Below are 20,752 nucleotides of genomic sequence, written 5' to 3' on the forward strand. Positions count from 1 at the left end.
ATATAGTGACTTTTATCACCTTTTGAAATAGTTCAAGCTGGCCATTGACTTTAGAAAGAAAGATAGAAATTATTTTATGGACAAATTTCAAATTGTCAAAGTTTACCCTCATTGACACACTACTAATCTGAAGTATATTATCTACCATTATGCTTTCAAATAACTGGCCCCTGCACAATTTGTCATTTAACATTAGCTCCGTTCATGCTTTATTAACGATTCTGATCTGAGGCCACTTAGAGCAGTAGTACATTAAAACAAAACCATATGCTTTTGTCTTTAGTAAAACAGCAATAGATCAATGAATCAATACTTATATCCATTGCTGGCTCCCACTATAACTCGCTAATGTGTCTTAGTGCCAGGCATTCCTTAATGGCGTCCGTGGCTCTGACGAAAAATTCTCTCTCTCTCAGCCCAAAGGTTGGAACAATTTTATCCCTGCACTAAAACTCTATTTTCCACTGCCAATTCAGCTTGAATTTGCATGCACATTTCCGGGCACACATTTGTGATAAACTGAAGTTCTTCAAACTTCCCCACCAGCCTGGCTACTGGGGCAGGTAATGTCCCTCTCCGTCCAGGTGAAAGAATGTTGACCAAAAGATCTGATAACAAATTTCATTCTGCATACAAACATTCTGTAATATTAAACTTCCTATACACACAACCCAGCTACTGGGGCAGCTAATGTCCCGTACCCTCCAGGCGAAAGAATGTTGACCAAAGGATCTGATGAATTTAATTCTGCATACAAAAAAACATTCTGTAATGTTCAACTGTCTAAGCATAGGCTAGTAACTGTTGCTACTTCACTGAGAACAGATGTGATATAACACTACCAGCCATTCCTTGCCATCGCTCTGTATCTGTGACACCAAAGGAAGGCAGTAAACAGTCTGCTGTTTATACATGTGTCTACAATGATAAAGGTTGTACACTTCTAGACTTCAGACATGCTTCAGAACTAGTAGTTTTGCAATTGTAGACCTGACTGACCAAAACAAGGCATTGATGGATAGTTCTTGCATTTGTACAAAAAGGCAAGCTTACTACTATGCACAGGGTCAAGCACAGCACGCGCCAGGAGTGTGTAAGACATGCCTGGGACAAAGAAAACGTCAATGAAAATGGACTAACAAAATGTAAAAAAGAGAATCTGTGCAAAGACGAAAAAGGCAAGAAAATAGATCAAGGCGGTTACTGTGTGAGGAATGCAAGAAAGAAAACCATGAAGATGGATAAACTCTAGAAAGCAGCTTTGAAAGAGTCAGAGTGAAGCAGCCGGGTTCAATAAAAGTTAGTTTCAATACAGAAAAAGTAAAGTAAAACAGTAGAAATTGACAAAAAAAACATTCATAGTCCATGGTATACTACAGAATAAGCAAACATGATAGAACGTCCTGCAAATAGTTGATGTCACAGTTCCTGGGCCTTCCTTCCCCTTAGCAAAAAGGCATGCCTCACTAGAAAATGTTTGCTGATTTCCAGGACGGCGTTACAAGAGGTACACTTGGAGCTGTGAACAGGAGACTTAACATTTACCAAAGACAGTACACACAAATTCAGGAAATGTAAGAGATGAGAAGCAGTAGCGGCTGTGAAGAATTGGAAACAACTGTTAATCCACAGAGGATGCAGAAGACACTTAGATCATTGATGGATAAAAATGATAACACCAGTGCAAGGTGAATCAACCTAAAACAAATAGTACATTCAAACCAGGCAAAAGTGACAAAGGTAAAAAGGAGGTTTGAGGCAATCAAAAAAACACTCCTTCAAGAACTGCTGGAAGGGGTAAAGCATCAAAGGCCGAAACTACATAAAAGACAAACGGCAAAACTCGCATAACAATCAACAAAGTTGAGAGACAAATTTGAGTAAAGAAAAGATGGAGGATAAATATAAAAGAAGTGGATGTTGGAACCCAGAAGATGTTAATACTTTTTTTTCAGCAAATGAGGCGCCCAACATTTATAGCCGAGCTGGAGGAAGGAACACTGCCAAGAAAAGGATTTTATTGTAGGTGTCAGCAATTAAAATGTTAAAGAGCCACAGGTAGAGTTTCTGAAAGAGACATGTGAATATGCAAGTAGGTTTGTGACATCTGTATAGCTTTAACCCAGCCAAAAGGCAGTGAAGCACTGCATATGGGAAAACAGCAAAGATATGGTTAACACATGATCGAAGTAGCTGTTCGTTTATTGGAGCACAGGTGGGCTATTGCTTCATCCTGACATTGTGTTCTTTAAAGACGAGTGTCTTTAGTCATTTGCTAAACTGGAGCAGGGTAAAGGCAGGCGCATACGGTTAAAGCAATGTTGTTCCAGATATCGGGTGCATAGAAAGGGAAGCCCTTATTTTTTTTTTTTATACTTCTTTGGCGTCCATTCTGAAAGTGTCTTGGCTGTATGCAGCCCATGGATGCTCCAGACAATAGGATGCCTTTAAAGGAGGGGGGCACAGTGTAGAGTCTGAGAGACCGTGGAACAGGGCGTTATCACCATCCATACGCAAGAGTATGAGGATCTGACCTTCAGTTAGAAGAAGTAGCTTTCTGGAAGGAATGGTTTTACTTTCTGTACCAGGGAGAGCTGGCATCAGTTGTCTTCCTTTCTGGGCAATGTGTTCCCTGATGGATAGATTTTTTTTCCAGGATTAAGCCAATAACTTGGCATTGAGTTTAAGTTGAGGTTCAAAGCCATCAAGGTTCGGTTTACTGAGTCAGTTTAGGACTAGTTCTTGCTTGATGTTCTTGAGGAATATGAGGATTTATGCCTTGGCAGGGTTGTGCTTCAAGCAGGAAGCAGACACCCAGGTCTAAATCAGGAGCAAGCAAGCAGGCAGTGTTTGAGGTTCTGGATAGTAAGAAAGGAGGAGAATTTCAAATAGGGTTGTGTATCGTTGGCATAAATTGGTAGATTGTTATGCTATTATTGGGGGAAAAAAGCCCCAGGAGGCTCCACGCAGAGGTTGAGCATGACAAGTGAAAGATGGAACCTTGGGTGATTTCACAGGTCAGAGACATCTTCGCAGACACAAAGGTACGTTTGTGAATGGATTGTTGTCTGGTGCACAGGGAGAGGAACCACTGAAAACTCTTACAAGAGACTCCCATTCGAGACTTCAGGGTGTCGATGACAGTGGAGTGGTCAACTGTGTTAAAGGAGGATGAGAGGTTTCATCTACAATGTGCAAGATAACTATTGCTGTGCTGCAGTGCAATCTGAAGCCGAATGTTACTTGTGCAGGAGATGGATGATGCTGGTGTAATCTTGGACTTGAGCAGAGGCTGGTTTTTCAATTACCATGTTGATGAAGGGTAGATGAGCAGATGGGCATACAGACAGATGTAGTGTGGGTTTCTTCAGAAGTGGAAGAATCTGGACTTTCATGACAGCTTCTGGGAAGATGTCTCAAGTGGAGGTGAGTAGTGATGAGAGAGCTTCTCCAGCAAGAGCTTCAATGAAGGAGAAGAATAAAACATCACCTTCTTAGGAGGTAACTGAGTGGATGGAGTACATCAGTGAGATCTGCAAGAGAATGGGCTTCAAATGATTACCGCTAAAGTACAATACAAGAAAGGGTGCATTCAAGGCGATGAAAGCCTGTATAGCACATGGTGGTCACGAATTCCCTCCTGCATTTAACTTTATGGTGTGGTTGCAAAAATAGCAGGGAAAACAACAATGGCGTGGCCACCTGGGGCAAGATTATAATATTTGGTCAGGTTTTATTCTATCAGGTTTGTTCTCCCATTTTTCCCCCCTCAATTATTCTGAGAGATATCGGGTTCTTTTGAGGCCACAACGAACATTGGTTGTATGAATTTGTGGTCAAACAATGGAGGGGCTTTTAGCGCACCAGTGGGTTTGTGCTCTAGCAGATGAACCACCTGGCGCCATGACGCGGTGATACTGGGCATCGACTCAGGCCCGCGAAACATAAGGGCCTGCGAAAATAAGAAACATGCGGCCCCCTTTTGTCTACACCGCTATCGGCTGAGGGCACCAAGTGGCTACCAGCGGCGTCAGTCCCCTGATGTAGTAAGTGGGGAGGAGTGCATCTACTACATTGACATGGGGCCCTTTTCTCAGGGATTATATCTACGCCACTCTATAGATACCACTGCTAAATGTGGCAGGTAGCGAGTGGCACAGAACGGCGTCAGTATTATTATTATTTTTTTTTAATATAACAGGGGGTTGGGTGCCCCTAATAAATAAATAAAAAAAAAATGTTTCCCTGCTTCTCTTTGAACATCTTGACGGAGATGGGGGAGTTTCATCAGATATGTAAGATGGATGATTCAGTCTTGAAGAGGAGTGACGAATAAATCTCCTTAACAGTAATGTTTTCATTTTTATACAAACGGGCTCAGGTATCAGTGATACTACACGGACACCATAGAATTGCTACGTGTGGCATCTTCAATTCCTTAACATAGGTCACCTGGACATTGTTGTCATAACTAATTAGTCTTTACATATATAGTGTATGACTACAGAGTGACGCTCCTGTTCATACCCCAGGTTAACAATAATAAATTGGACAACAGGGTAAGACGACTTATGACTAGATTGATCACTTGTTTGTATGCTCATGTTTTCCTTCACTTGTGCGTGCATGCTGTGATTAATGGTTTGCAGTGTTTCACCTCTTAGTTCTGAGGGATTTGCATGGAGAATTTATCTAATGTGTGGTTCTATATTTCAGAGTAGTGCTTTTTATATATGAGCGTACATAGCTACCATCTGTACATTGACATTAAACATGAAAATGTTCATTTTTCAGAGGAAAAACTCCTTTCGTCAGATACCAGGGTGAACAGTAAGGCCACTGCACAACAGAACTGTTATCTTGCTGCTCATACAAAAACTGACAGACGGACGCTGAAAGTGTTGTAGACTTTAGCAATCACTTAGACCTGGCGAAGGACTTCGATCCAGAGTGACTTTAGAAGGAATGGCCAAACCATCTAGATTAGATTTAGGAGATGGTAGGGTGACAATGCCCAACAACCATCCGAGAGTTTGTTTTTAATCCTACCTGGAGAACCTATTCTTGAAGGATTGGAATAATCTGCTATAGCCAGGGCAGTTTTAACCATGTGACATCTAGACAATATATTGGATACCTGAAAAAACTGAACACTGCTCCACCACTGGTAATAGCAACACAGGGAGTGTAGTAGAAGCCTAATGTTGAAGCATGCCACTATTACTAGGTGAGGGCACTTCTATCCCACAAAAGGCATTTCCCAACTTCCTATATAAAACTTATCAACCCTTGGGTGTGTTAGATGTTGGTCTGGGTGGATGTTTGATGAGTTTTGTTAAGCTGACCATCTTTTGTGTGATTAATTAAGGATCCGATTTTGCCACCTTTCCAGAAAGCAATATACAGGAGATGGAAGTAGGCAGGAAGCAGTACATTAAGAGTCTGAATTTTCTGCATGTCTCTGCACACCTACAAATGTATGTTTAAGTATATGAAATAATTCCTCTTTAATCTTCTCCTACCCTGGAAAAGGTAGGAAATTTAGTGCTGACAAGTGTGGGGGGGAGAGGGGGGGGGAGGTTAAACCTCATTTCAGGGTGCTAAATTAGGGGTGCTGGGAAAGGAAATTTGCAATCATCTAGCAGATTTTTCACAATTACAAAATATACACGTTTGCTGGCGTTCTTCTAAAAACTTGGACATTTCTGAAAGTTGTAAATCTCCACCTATAGAAGGACATATACTGGTAGGTGTACTTTTGTGACTTTCTTTAAGAACTGAGCCTCGCATTTTCATGTTGCCCACAATGGTTTCCACTAATTCTCCATTACTTATCTTTTTTTTCATTATTAATATGCATCAAATATACTTTACTAAATGATGACATGGTATCTGAACTTCCACAATGGTTTAGCAAAACATTTTTGCAAGTGCATTATTCTGCACTTTTATTTTGCAAGCAGATATCGATCTTGCTTTCAAGCTTGTAAGTGTATTTGCATATATTCAGGGAGGGTGTGGAGCATTGAAAGTAACCTTAACTATTATATTTTGCACCAAAAACCTACCAGTGAGATAATAAGTATATACAGTCCGTCTCAATGAGGTCTGTGACCGCATTAGAACGAACTGGCCGAGGACTATAGAGAATGTCCAAAACCTTGATCTATTTAGGACATTCATTTGCCAGTCACTAACAAGACTGCTACTACTATCCGAACTACCATACCATCCACTTACAAGTCTCCCAACCTTTTAACCATTGGCACCAAGTTAACCACCTCCATGAACCTCCCACTGAGACAATATACGCGTGACCTTTTTGTCTTTTGACAGACCTTAATCATTAGTGGCACGGCAAAAGACACACATTTTTTAACTGCAAATGACTTCTGCACAGTAAACAAAAAGTGCATTATTCAATAAAAACCAAAGTCATTGTTTTTGTACAAATGTGGTCCAAGTGACTGACATAAGGGAAAGGCGCCATACATTATGATATTAAGCACTTTAGAGTGAATGTATTCTTACTCACCAAGTTTTTTATACAGTAAGCACTGACAGTAACAAGATGATCTCACAGGTTAATGTATTTTTTTTTAAAGTGCTCACCCAAGTAGGAAAGGTTTTGCATTAATGAATCATTTATAAAATCTGAATAGCTTGTATATATGGCTAAGAATATCGCCCTCGAGGCAGACACTCCTCTTTTGTAGGCCCTTACTGTGGTACTATAATCTGGCAGCCAAAGAGTTTGTAGTAAAAGGGGTTGGGCCTACTTGTCCAGAGGACAAAATTAATATGTAAACTTGTATCCCTTGACCCAAACAATATGTCCTGGGCATCTGCGACATGAGTTACAAACACTCTTGAGCTCATGAGAAAACGAGAGAGTTGGTCTAGTTTCGTTTTACTGTATCCAACTGAGAAACGTGAAATGGAGTTTTGAGTATAAGTAATCCATCCACTGTAGGTTATGTGGCCAGAATCTGGATCTTAAGTGTTAGGAGGGTGTAACTAAGTGGAACAGGGTTGATATGACTTGATCTTCCAATCTCTTGACAATTCGGGCAGGGTAGCAGGGGCTGTAGGATGAATGGATAAATGAGAGGAAAAGTCAATCTGCTCACGGTCAGGCCACCACACGCAAAACTGTTAACAAGAGATAGGTGAGAGGAAAATTGATCAACATAGGGTTCAACTCAGTATCAGGTTATGGAAAGTGAAAATAAGTGAACATAGCTCATGGGTAGTTTAAGATATGGAACAGTGTTTTGCACCCCTGCACTCTGGTCACTACACACACCCTACAGAGTTGGGAGACAAAAGAGGGCCCCGCAAGGGCTCATCTTAGTCCCAACGCTTGTGGGTACTCTGTCCAAAGGAGACATGGGGATGTGGGTGTCGGTGGGAGGCAGAAGAGATGGAGCAAGCCAGACATGAGCAACTTAATAAACTCAGACGGAAACACACTTTAAGAATTCATGACAGAATTTATTGACTTCCAGAAATCAATTCATCAAAGCTGTGTCATAATGGTTAGTCAAGCTGAATATACACGGTTGGTTATGCACAGTCTGAAGCAATGTTTTCGTTATGCAATGGTCATCGTGCTTGGTGCTCTTCTCCTCTCTTTGGGCAGCAATTAAATCTCAAGGTTTTAGTGTTATCGTGATTGTGAAGCAACGAGGAAGAAGTTAGGGCGAAATCAAGTTTAATTGTAAGGGCCTCCACACCAAAGGCCAGGCACAGCAATATTTATAAATTCACTTTATGTGGATCACAGGATTTAGAACACAAGTTAAAGCTCTGCAGGAAGTACAGATAACGGGAAATGAATGCAACAAAGTGAGAATTCAGTTTCTGAGGGGTGACGAACACTACATCTAAAAACACTCTCTGAAAAGGATAGTGGATTAAACAGAACAGGAAATAAGGTACAACAGAAAAACAGAAACACAAACAAAACGTAGGTGACATTTAATACAAAAAAATAACCCAGATACTAAAGCACAAATATTCCATAATGAGTTAATCAAATTTCTTTGGCAAGAAAGCAGGTGCAATGATATCCTTGTGTGAAGGCCTGTAAACCCTATAACTTAAATACCACAAAGCTAAAAGCTTTTTTGCAACAAAAACCTTCCTAAATATCTCATCAACAATTGACAATACAAGAAACAAATCTTACAAAAAGCAAAACACTGCATTATCTCATAGCATGATCAGACACTACATCCATGCCACGTTTCTAAATGGATTCCATAAGATTCTCGTTATAAGGCAATATTATTATATTCCTTGAAACATGGGAGGAGGAGGTCAAATACACTTGGTGTAATGAAATCATGTCTGTTGACAAATTTTAGACTAAAAAAAGATAGGGCTAACAGGCAATTCGTAAAGGATCTAGGGTATTGTATAAAATACTTTTTTCTTTTTAAAGCACAGCAATCCTCATACAAGATTATTTCAATCCAGGTCGCTAAAAAAATTACAATAAAAGAGAAATAGTGAGGCCAAAAATAAAAAGGGATCATATGATTGTAGAAACAAACATTGATCTCAAAGGCGGTAAAGGACTAAAACAAGATCGTAACAGCATAGTGAACAAAAGAGAAGAGAGAACAAATAGATACAATTTAAAACATATGAATTACAATATCAGAGGGTCAGAATTGTGTTCAGTAAATATTTCATGGAGAATCTGTGACCGGCTCAGCAACATTTTGACCCCAAAGAATAATCAGCAGTGTTTTCAACAGGGCAAAAGATTAGCCACCATAGGATTCACACGAGAATGGGTGTAGCAACCGCTCAGAGGAAACTTGCAGCAGTCGCAGACACTATTTCAATTAGGAATAGGTAATGTCAAAAAGTCAGTTGACAGAAGCCAAGAACTGCACAACCACTGCTGCACCAGCTCCTGTACACACTGCAAGAAGTCAGAGGAAGTAATGGAGTTTCTGACGTTGCAACCGCACTCTGGGAGGTCACTACTCCCATTCTTGCGTGAATCACGCCCTCTAAAGAACCCCCGTTGTGCATTCACAAAGATTATAGTTCAAATACTTTTCTAGACACTGCAATAATGTGGTCCAATCAAACGTTCTCTCGTTACGTTTGTACGATAATTTTGCAGGGCTAGATAACAAAAAAAATCTAAAATTCAGCTATTTTCTTACAGAAAACTGATCGTTATCAAGTTTTACTGTTGCTTAACAATAAAATAAGATTGCCAAATATCAAGCGTTTTACCTTAACATCCCTAGAGATTGGTTGCTTGAGGACCTTTTAATAAACTTTGATGATTCAAAAAGAATACGTTGTTCGTCAACATGTAGTCACTTGGATCCTAGTGTATTTCATTTTAGAATTAACTATTTCATGTCGTTTTGTAACATGCAATTTGAAAATTCCTAAAAACGTCTATGAGATTGACCATGTTTTTTCTCTATTACATGAACATTTGTTGTATTTCAGAAATCAAATTATTTGAGGTCAAAGTAGTAGAACAGTACTGAAAGGTTCCTGATGGCCCAGGATATTTAACTATAATATAGAGAGACCCTGCATTTATGGCACCAATATCTTAAAGTTTGCATCAACAGTAATGAACTTTCACTGATATGTACTAAATAAAATAGGTAGATCACAATACTGTTTTTATTTACGTATGTTCTGTGCAAACTGAACCATATTTCTAAAGCACAACGGTAATTAATGTTCTGCACATTCTTTACACACACAGCCATTTATCACACCCATGCCAGGCACTGTTCTGCACATCAGCATTCACAAACTGCAACTGATCTAGTTTCTGCAACTTATGCAATGATATGCAGATCATCCAATAAGCGCTTACCATCCCTCATCACATACCACAATAGGTGTATATCCTTTAGTGTTGCAAATATTAGTAGGTCCTGCTTAAGACAAGGCATGTGCTGTCTGTTGCAAGGCATGTTATTAGCTTAAAGCCCTCTCACTGTTTACCACTGGATTAGTTCACTGTTGCTCTCATTTGCTCGTTTCTTCTTCGTCAGTTTATACAGGGTTTCCTTTTTCATGTGTTTGTCCCTCTCCTGAAGCATGAATGCATTACTTGTGTCCTTCCACTGCTCATTTCTCAGGTGCTATTATCTTAATTTTGTTTAAACACTCTACAAGAGTGTGTGTTTTCTCCATCTGTCTTCCTCTTGTACCAATCACCACCTCCGTGTTCATCTTTCTTAGCCTCCCTCAGCTGCAATTCTTGCTTCCAACAAACCCAGCTTCCCTTGTAGTCCTTGCTTCCCCACCATTCGGGTATCAGTTTGCTCCTCCAACGTCAGCTGCCTCCTCTCCCTTGCCAGCTTGTTCTCCCAACCCCTCCCGTCCTCCATTGTCACTTGCTGCCACATCATTCCCCACCCCCCATTGTAAGGTTGCTTAACCCATCACCTTACAACCTCTGTTGTCACCTACCTTCAAGATCTCCTTCTGGCCTTGTCAGCTTGACCCCCATTCTCTTCTACCCTGCATTGTCAGCTTGCTTCCCAATCCACGCCAGCTCGCCCTTTGGCAACTTACTGCTAAAGCCCCTCCCACCCACCCTCTGTTGTCAGCTTGCTTCCCCAGTCCCAGGTTGTCAGCTTACTTACCCACTCCCTCCAGCCTTCTGTTGTAAGCTTGCTGCTCCAATCCCCCCTGCCCACTCTCCGTTGTCAACTTCCTGCCGTAGCCATTCCTGCAAGCCCTCCGTTGTCTGCTTGCTTCCCCAGCCCCCGGTTATTAGTTTACTTACCTAGTCCCTCCGGCCATCTATTGTCAGCTTGCTGCTACAGGGCCTACTGACCACCTTCCGTTGCCAGCTTGCTGCTCTCTGGCCTTCCTGTCCATCCCACGGTGTCAGCTTGTTCCCCGCGTCGTTACCTTCCACATCCATTCCATTTTTTTTTTTTTTTTTTTGCTTCTCCAGCTGCACCCGCCCACCCTCCTTTGTCCTCTTGCTTCCCCAGCACCACATGCCCACCCCCCATTGTCCATTTGTTCCTCAGCGCTTCACGGCCACCCTCCACGGCCAGTGTACTTACCATTGTCTCTCGATTGTTCTCTTCTTCCCCTACTCACATCTTTTATTCGCCCTCTCTCCCTGATGCCTCGTCCCACCACCCACTCAACATATTGAGTTTCTAAATCTTGGAGGAAAAAAACATTATCGCTGGTCGCATAATAGCGTTTTTTTCAAATTATTTTAGCCATGCTGCACAGCAGGCACTATGCTATACAACCTTGCTAAATCACTGCCAATAGCTCCAATTATTCAAGTGTCCCCTTTTAAGTTATGGTTGCAGGCTGGTACTCTGCACTCTCACGGGAGTTCCCTAAATGTGCTTCATTGCCAGCACACAGCATCAGACCACCTCGAGTTCATTCACTGTGGCTGACCCGGTTCCAGCTCAAGAACAGTAGTCCAGGTGCTTCCCACTGAAGCCCAACAGCGCAACTGTGGCTTCCCCTGCTACGACCATAACAACATGGAAGAGGTTGCCTCCTCTAGGAAGAAGCATGCTTTTAACTTTACTGCAAGTCTCTGATAAACACAACGTCTCTTCCCTGCTGCCTCGGACCAGGGCTTCCATTCTATACACTAAATTCTTGCATTTCCAAAGCTTCGTAATTTTTAAAACTTTTCCAATTACACGGAGGAACCAACTTGGTTTCGCAGGTGATAAAGCATCGTTCTAAATATCTCATATAACCAATCACACATGGAAATGTCGCACATAAACGACCTGAAAACGTGCCACCTATTCCCGCCTGGTCAGTTCTCAGACCGGTCACACCAACCCTCCCTGGCCCGCACCTTCCTGCCGGCAGTAGGACATGGCTGCGTCAGGGCTTCCAAGCGGCTTTAGGGAACACGCGGTCCCTTACGGCTTCCTGCTCCGACCTCCAGCCTCTCCTTCCCCGGCAACAGAAGCAGCAGCACAGCTAGCGCTGCCGGTCGCACAGCGTCATCCACCCGCGCCGTTTTGGAACTAGATGGAGAGAAAACAATCCGTCGCCATCTTGGTATAGCCGGATTTTGTATTTCCACCGTACTTCTATTTGTTTTCCCTAGATGTCTGCCCTCAAAGCAGCAGACTATAGAGTGCAAAGTTACTAAGTACGTAAACAATACAAAATGAAATGGAAAAAAATCAGAAGTTTTAAATCTGTATAGTTTTCTTGTGAATTGATTTTTTGTATTTTTACACATATTAATGTAACACTATATGCTGCAGACATTGTAATCTGATTAAATTAATTTCTCCCTCACTCCCAGTAAAACTAGTGGCAGCTATTTCCGAAAATGACCGGCATTTTTTTAATCATCTCAGTAAACTTTGCCCGTCGCGCTTCCTACATAGCCTTCTTGAAGCCTCTCTGCGCACGTGCGGGGGTAGGCGCGTCCAGACACGTCAATCATTCATGTGCCGCAGAACGTATACAAACGGCCTGAGGTTGACGCATGCGTATAGAGCTGTGAGATATGCTGGCAGAAAGCATAATTAAAACCAAAGTGCTCGCATTCACTATATAGAAAGGACTACAAATTAGTATTTAAAGCGAAATAAAATAAGGCTATATAATTGTAAATATTGAATTATTTACGACTGCTCCGTATATCTGGATTTTATTAAGAAATAAATACACTAACTTTTTTTGACATAAATACATACAAAAGGGGCTTCTTTGCTAACGATAACTAACAAGAATGGCAAGTCGTAACATTTCTCGTTATGGGTTTCGTTTGAATACGGCGGTTTCTGGTGCACTGTGATAATAGGGAAGAGGGTGTGTCTTGGTCTCGTCCTTTTTTTTTTTTTTTGTAACACAGTACAAAGTGTGAACTACAGTTCCCGACAAGACTCGCTAGGAACGCGCATGCGTATCTGGGTGAGTCTAGATCGCTTGGGGGGCAGTGCAGTGTTGGTTTGCAGGGTTGGGCAAGAAGAACATCCGTGGTGCCCGGTCGCACCCTGCCCTAGAGTGAAAAAACCCAGGCCAGCCAGGATGACCAAAACCGTGAGTTACACCAAATCAAACTTATACACCCTATTGATTGCATTTTATTGTGTATTTAAATATCTCGTTGTGAATTGTTGTACGTCTATATGCAAAACATGCCAAAGTTAGGATATCCCTTTACAGAACTTTATTATATAAAGTTTCGCCTTTTAATATACGTGTCCAATGCATTAGGATGAGAGGTATTTTAGGGTGGCGAATAAAGCCGTTTTAGTGCTAAGTGAGACCACATGACCAGTTTAGTTATGTGAGTTGTCATGAAAAGATGTCTACAGGTGGCTGCTGCCCGTTTCCAGACGTTCAGCTAGTTTTCTAGTTGTTTCTCGACTCACACGACTTTCTACTCTGGTTCTATATCTGCATGTGGTAGAAGATTAAGAAAAAGTCAAGTGTCAAAATGAAAATTATGTCAGCTGGGTAAAAGTATGAAACCTTAGGTGGGACCACTCGAGGTGCCTGAAAACCAGGGCGTCTCCCTTGGTGGCTAGCAGCCTCCATAGTGCGCTCACTTGGCAGTTCTACACTTTAAGGTGGTTCTCAGCACTTGCTCCCAGCCAACAGCTGTTTCCACAGATAAGCAGTAGCCGCCCCATCAGTGCAGTCCAGGGGAGGAGCTGTTCTCTTTGCAAAGGACTCAGCATCATATGCAAAATGTACATCAAAGGATGCTGGAACGCAGTGGGGGCTTTATTCAGCTGCTATGGGACTGTACCGTCATCCAGCTGTTCTGGCAGCATGCTAGTGCCCCACCTAGAGCTTGAAGGGCACAAATGCACTGATGCTGCATAGTGAGAAACCTGTATCCCCGAATCCCGGGGATGCCTTGGTTAAACACCAGTGAATGCAGGGTTGCCGATAAAATAAACTAAACTTCGTACTTGAATAGCGCACTACTCACCCGTGAGGGTCTCAAGGCGCTGTACGCATACCGCTGTGGAACCCCTCCTGGCTTTTCCCTGTGAGGTGCCCACTCCTGGGCAACCTCCAAGGTGAAGCCAGGCATCCCAGCGCTGTTGGGGCCGTTGTAGAGATTAAGCAAGCTATTGCCCAGAGTTACAGAGTGGGACCCATAAATTAGATTAGGCACCGATGCGAGAATTATCAGGTCCGAGGAAATTGAGCCCAAGACCCACTGAGGCGGGAATTGAATCCTGGTCCCGGGCCAGATTTCTGCATCAGAGTCTGCCGCTCTAACCTTTGAGCCACACTTCTAAGATAGAGAGACGGGGTGGATTAACGCCCTCAAAAGCAAAGGACCCTTTCTCCGAATCAGCGACTAACCCAGGGGGACCAACTGTTGTCGAAGTGATGTGTACAAGCTATAAAGTGATCACGATGATGCTGTATTTACATTAAAAAAACTTAATAAAAAGTTTACTAAATAATGTACACCCAAAAATTGAGGAACCTTATATACGTATAAGCACACTACCTTTTAGACACAGAAGAAGCAGGTGTTTACCATTATTTATCATCTGGCACAGACTTTTGTGTTCCACATCTGTGTGAGTTACGTAGAGTGAGTCCAAACATGTAACTTAATTTTATACTGCCTGTAAAGCATGAAAACAGTTGGGAAGAGGCTTCAGAGCTTTTATAACTCATAGCAATATGCCATTTGTGCGTAAAGCAGTTTTTGTGAAATTGCTTGACATTTGCAGTTAATTTAGGTACTATATGTTTCTGTTGTTCCCTCTGTGTGTAAGCTTTCTGTCTGATGTAGAGGACGTTAATCCTCATTTAGCCTATTACAAATAGTTAGTTATACCTATGTACATGTCACAACACCATAGTTAAGGTTACTTCTCTCTATCCGTTGAAGATCTAGGTTTGCTTTATAACGTTTGCTTCCATGGTGTAGGGATCACCGACCTGCCAACATACTCAGGAGTTCACATATGCTCATAATGTGCAGCTTTATTAATGTTGGTTTAGAACTTTATGGTTTAAAACCTAAAAAACGAACAGAATTCTTTTTCATGGCCCAAATGCCATATATGGGTTTGATTGTAAAATTGAATCTGCCTTACATTCATTGATGTATTGTAAATAGCTGCACGTGGAACTTGCAAATATCATTTTTCTGCTTATTTGAAGCATGGTTCTGAGCTTCTGGGAGACAACAGGAACTAGTGGTTAAGCTGGAGTTTCTATGCTGATCTTTTCGAAGACAAAATAGGTTATGTCCTTCCTGTTGCCTCGTTGTGTTTGTAAAGCTGATGTTTCCATTATCGGATTGTCCACACCTTGTCTGAAGTAAGTTTCCTTCAATACAAAAAAGTTAGCGGACTTGTACCTTTTCTAAAGGGATTTGGCAGAATTGATTATAGGACGGGGAAGCCATGCCTCCACACTGAAAATACTTTTCCCCACGAAGAAACAAAATAAAAGTGTGAATACACATTTTTCATTTTATTTCCTCTTTTGGGGTGGGGATGCGTCACAGGGAGGTCAAATCCCCTGAAAATACGGTCTACTAAGTACTGAGCAAAAAACGTACCCCGCAAGAGTACTTTAAATTCTGCTTGAAAGTGAGTGCTTAGAATGGGATGGATCTTGAACTTTCAGGGACATCAAATGGCACTGTTAAATTATCTTAGATAAGTAGATAATTTACACTGTTTGTTTTTTCTCTGGCAGTAGCACAGATTCCCTTCCCATTCCATCCTTCATTTTACTCTTTAATTGTGTGTTTGAGAGCAGTGCAGGATTCTTAGGGCTACCATGATTCACATTCCTTTTTAGGTTTTCATTGACATTCCAGCTGTCGCCGGACTGTATGTGATAAACAACAAAGAGCTTTTAGAATACTACTGAGAGAGGTGCTTAAGCTCCGCCTAGATGTTATTTTACCTGAGTACAGGATTTCAGTGGCCCTGAGTTGTGTGCTTACACTAAAAAGAGTGCTTGTATTGCACCTTTTGGCTTTTTGAAAAGCTTATACTCAATACAGAGTTGATTATGATGCCACGCTAATTCTCATGGCTATTAGCCTAATATGTTTTTATGAAATGTTATAATAAAGGCAGTAGGTGTGGCCTATTGATTGTGAAAAGCACATGCTAAAATCAATGGACATTTATCAGTGGATTGTTATTACTCTGTACTAAAGTCTACATTGAATCTCAGAGATTAGCGTAGTAGGCAGGGGCTTTGGTACTGGTAACCCCATGTGACAAACAAGTTTTGCTAACAGTAACATTTTTATATTTGTAATTTTATGACTGTTGCCCTGTGGGAAAACGTATGCTCTGTAGAATAGGTGTAAGTTAGTTATCGTGACAACCTAGTGATCACACCTATAGGCCTGATTGGTGCACAGGGAAAAGTTATGCCATAGGCCAGTCTCCTTGTAATGAAAAAATATGACAAAGGCTGTAGGTCCTTGTTGTCCCAGGCTGTGCTGCTGGCCAGCTCAGGGATCTAGCTGTCAGGTACTCGAGAACTGGAGCCAGATATAGTGGTGCGCCAACTCGCTCAGTGTAGCTTCCCTTATAAAGCATCATGTGCACAGTGCCCACAGGGAACGGCAGGCCAGCTCGGAAAGAGCAGGTCTTGGCTTTTGAGCGAGTTTTCTTTCCTCGCTTTCCACCTCCAGACATGGCAAGCAGCTACACACACTGACACAGAGCTAAAGAAAATTAAACAACCTACCATACGTAGGGCTAGGCACACATGCTCAGTGCTGGGATACCTATGTGGGTGGTGATACACTTTACAAATACAAATAACACAAAAAAAGAGTGACTTCATTCTTTCTTCATCAGGTCTGGCCTAGTGTCAGATTTCTTAGGAGTGATCAGTTTATAATAAAGAAAAAAAGGGTGTGACAAAGTTAATAGGCCTGACATACTTCTTGTGTTAAAGGTATTAGACTATTCTAGAGCCTTTAGACAGGTATTTTATAGTGAAATGGGTAATTTTCTTCTGCTTAATTACACAAAATCTCAGAAAAATTAAGCAAAATGCAAATCTGTTGTTTACCTTCATAATTTAGTGTTAAACACATATACCAATAAAAATTAGGCTGAAAAACACAAGTGCTGTAAACACCGCCCGTTCACGTTCTGGTTAGCACTGTTCTCGCAATATAATTTTGCTACAAATGGCAGCATAGTTACACAGTGTGACATAATAGTGGTTTAAGACATTGACTTATTATTTGGGGTGGGTGACTACCCACCTCAAGAAATATTAACACACCTTGTCAGGGTGAGCACTCAGTCACTATATCTAACCTGAGCTCAAACCCTTGGTAGCTATGGCACAGACAGACGTAACTTAGGGTTAGTTTAAAGTATTTATGCAGTACTAAAACAGTGGTAAAGACGAAATGCAAAACAATAATGACTCCAATCTGAATTACAAATATATTTAATAAACAAAACCACACCATAATGACAAAAATCATAGAAGGGGAACCAAAGATATGAAGTTTTGAGTTAGAAATGGCTCCAAAAAAGCACATTGTATCAGTGATACTCACTGGTCGCCATAGACTGGGGCCTAGGCACAATTTGAGTCTAACCATGATAGAGCACACTTTGGATATTTCAGCCAGGTTCGTCCTGGTCAAACATTTTATCTTATGACCTAGTCATTTAAATCCCAATCCACCACAAGAGTACAATTCTAAAGTCCCCCAGGACCGCAGGGGAGGTACATAGAGACTCACAGGATGCCAGGCATAGGCCAACTGCAGGGTCCAGACCAGGCCCATTTGCCACTGCTCAGCTTGGCAGTTAAAGGAAAGGCCTCTTGAAGCTTATTGTATCCCTTTTGCTTGAACAGGAGGTCAGCCTTTTGACCTAGTTACAAGAGGGAGCAGGTCCATTCCTTGAGAGCTCCTCTCTGCTTACAGAAAGCAGATCAGGTCCATCAGTGTTCTAAAGTTAGTTTTTGGAGTGCCACATTTATGCCTGGCATTAGCTAATTGGAGAGAATGACTCCTTGGCATGCCCTAACCTATGGGGTAAAGCCCACTTTGGCAAGTTGGAGATGGTAAACGTCTTTGGCCACACTAAACCTGGGCTCTGAGGGCTGGGTGTCTTTTAGGGAGTGTACTATGGTTCTCCTACAGCTAACACTAAAGTCCAGTCTGAGGCAACAACTGTACCCACAACCAACTGGAAACAAAAGTGTGGAAGTATGGAAGCAGAGTCTTTCAGCAGCCAGATAGCGTATCTACAAGAATCGTCTTGGCATCCTGTTTTTCTCCTATTCAGGGGCACCTCCAGGGTTCTATGTAAACCTGGAGACAGAAGTCGGGTAGCACAGAAACTGAGACCTCCAGCAGCCAGACAGTAGTTCTACAAGAATTGTCTTGACATCCTTTTCTCCCATTTTAATTGTGTTCCAAGTGTTTTAGGTGAACTCAGCAGAACTGTCAAGCAGAAGATGCCCTCAGCCCCCATCCTTCTACTTATTGAAAAGGAATCATCCTTGGCCATCCTGACCTGCTTATCACAGTGGCCTAATGTGCTGCTCCTGGGAGGAATTTTACGCCTCATTCACATCTTATTCAGGCTAAGTAAGGCTGGGATAAGGTTAAAGATTAATACAAATTAACATCCAAGAGCTTCAGGCTTTGAAAAGTTAACATTCTAAAAGTTAGTTTTCCTTAATATTTATAAAACATGCGTCTTCCCCATTGAATTGGGTTTTCAATAACCATTAAAAGGTTATTTAATTATTTTTCTAACTGGCCCCTCGCCCAATATACAGTATAATTATTTTAAACTGTACTCTGGTTTTCTAAATTTCTACATGTCCTTCTTTTAAATACTATGCACCTTGCCAAGTGGGCCACACAGCCTATGTATGGGTGACTTATTAATTTTTAAAACAAAGGTGTTTACCTGCCAAAGTTTGTTTTGGCAGGTCACTGTGTATGTTCTATACTGTTACAGTCAGGCTACAGTGGTAGCCCTGAAGGCACATTTGCACTGCAACTACAATGGATGGCACAGCAGGTGCTGCAGTTCACTAGTGGCATTTAACTTCCATGCCCTGGTTGCTTTTTGTACCATATACTAGGTACGTATAGGCAAGTTATGTATACCAATTAGGAGTATGCTCATTCAACCATGTTTAAAGAAGGAGCACAGGCACTTTACTACTGGTTAACAGAGGTGAAGTGCAGAAGGAAAAATATAAGGTCCAGCAAAAGATAGAAAATCTGTGGAGACAACAGAGAACAAGCATTTCCAATGCAACGGGTCTCGCGTTTGCTCATGTTAGAGCTGATCGCGTTGTAAACTCCTAACCCGACTTTTCATCTATCGGCAAAAGTGCTTTTATGTACGTAACCCGAAAAAGTGAAATTAACTGTGTAAGCGCTCGACTTCTGCCAAGCGAAATCACGCTAGGAAAATAGAGAAAAAGTAGTCCACGATCTGACAGAAAACAGCGAGCCTCGCATGTTTTCTTGTCACTGAGCTCGAGGAGGGCTAATCACCGGAAAAGGCATGACGTGTACATGCATTCCACTAATGAAAGCAAGCAGATTTTACTAGGCAAGCCCACGAACCAGTAAAAAACACTGACGTGATGTCCACAGGGCCCGAGCCCTTTTCTAAGAACTAAAGCGTCTCGCTGCGATACGCATGCGCGAGCGCATGCAACGCAGGCTCGACCCTAAAAAGCAGGTTTCCTATAGGCGTAATTTTGGCAATTTAGCATAACAAGTGTGCATGAAATTACACGAAAGCAAATTGTGCATATATGTTAGAGTCAATAGGCAAATAAAGGGGGATTGTTATAACCCTGTATTGAAGCCAGGCCATGGGAATTTTGTTACATTAAATCTCACCGACTACTTTTGTAAGGAAGGGATTTGGTGTTGGTTGCCACGTCTGAGAAAAGGTTGAAGATTTCCATTGTAATTGTGCTAGAATCTCTTCGGAAGGCCTGAAAGACTTAGCTGTCTGCAGGGTTCTTCTCATAAAACAAATCCTAATATAATAATATATTCATTCTGTGGCCGTTGATCTGTTCAAGTGTTCATGTACACTCTGCTTACACTATGAAAGTGTACTCCCTTGGATAAGGGTTCAGTCCTCTTAAATCATTGTCTCTCTTGGTCTGTGATGACAGCTGTTTCTGATCACATAGATACATTACCTGAAAATGAATGCACTTCTGTTCCAGGGCTGGTTGGCCAGTTCTTTCGTTTTTAGTTTTCTCCTTTTAAAGTCCCCCTTTCTTTTTTTTCTTTTCCTGTTTTTCTTCTAGCCAAAGGAACAAATGGGCACAGAGGTCTAGTTAGCAGGCCCCAGTGAACTCTAAGTCAAAAACCCAGCAGCATCAGTAAAAAAAACTTGGGGTGACCTTTGAAAAGAAGCATTTCCTTAGAGGAGAACAGTACATTTCTTCCTAATTTCTGCACTTAATTAATATGACACAACAATATGTAGCACATAGGAGTGAAGGTGTGAGCATCTTCTGTGGATGATTAGCACCAGTAAACTAGAAATGAGTACATCAGATTATCCTCTGTTAGACTTGCTAAGCATAGCAAGGAACTGGTCCAAAATGAGCCGACTCATCAGTTATGGCAGCTGCCAGGCTTCATTCTGCATCATGTAGTTGCACAGAGTTGAGACTGTGCTCTTTTAAGGCCAGACACATCATCTTCTAGGTCAGTTATTCAGCATTCTACCTCATCTGTTCTTCCGCTTTGTTTATTGAGTCTTTC

The 20,752-nt window shown here is 41.7% G+C and overlaps 2 protein-coding genes across 2 annotated transcripts in view; one reads left to right on the forward strand and one right to left on the reverse strand.

The window, feature by feature from the left end:
* CHCHD4 (coiled-coil-helix-coiled-coil-helix domain containing 4) overlaps positions 1 to 12,038 on the reverse strand; it is a 71,158-nt gene extending 59,120 nt beyond the window's left edge. The window contains exon 1 of the mRNA XM_069206288.1: positions 11,849 to 12,038. Within this exon, the coding sequence (XP_069062389.1) occupies positions 11,849 to 11,870 (22 nt within the window). The 5' untranslated portion in view covers positions 11,871 to 12,038. The remainder of the gene's footprint in view (positions 1 to 11,848) is intronic.
* Positions 12,039 to 12,910: 872 nt separating this feature from the next.
* Positions 12,911 to 20,752, forward strand: part of TMEM43 (transmembrane protein 43) — a 74,999-nt gene continuing 67,157 nt past the window's right edge. Inside the window, exon 1 of the mRNA XM_069206289.1 lies at positions 12,911 to 13,053. Within this exon, the coding sequence (XP_069062390.1) occupies positions 12,913 to 13,053 (141 nt within the window). The 5' untranslated portion in view covers positions 12,911 to 12,912. The remainder of the gene's footprint in view (positions 13,054 to 20,752) is intronic.

This window comes from Pleurodeles waltl, chromosome 9 (genome assembly GCF_031143425.1).
Source record: "Pleurodeles waltl isolate 20211129_DDA chromosome 9, aPleWal1.hap1.20221129, whole genome shotgun sequence".
Classification (NCBI taxonomy): domain Eukaryota; kingdom Metazoa; phylum Chordata; class Amphibia; order Caudata; family Salamandridae; genus Pleurodeles; species Pleurodeles waltl.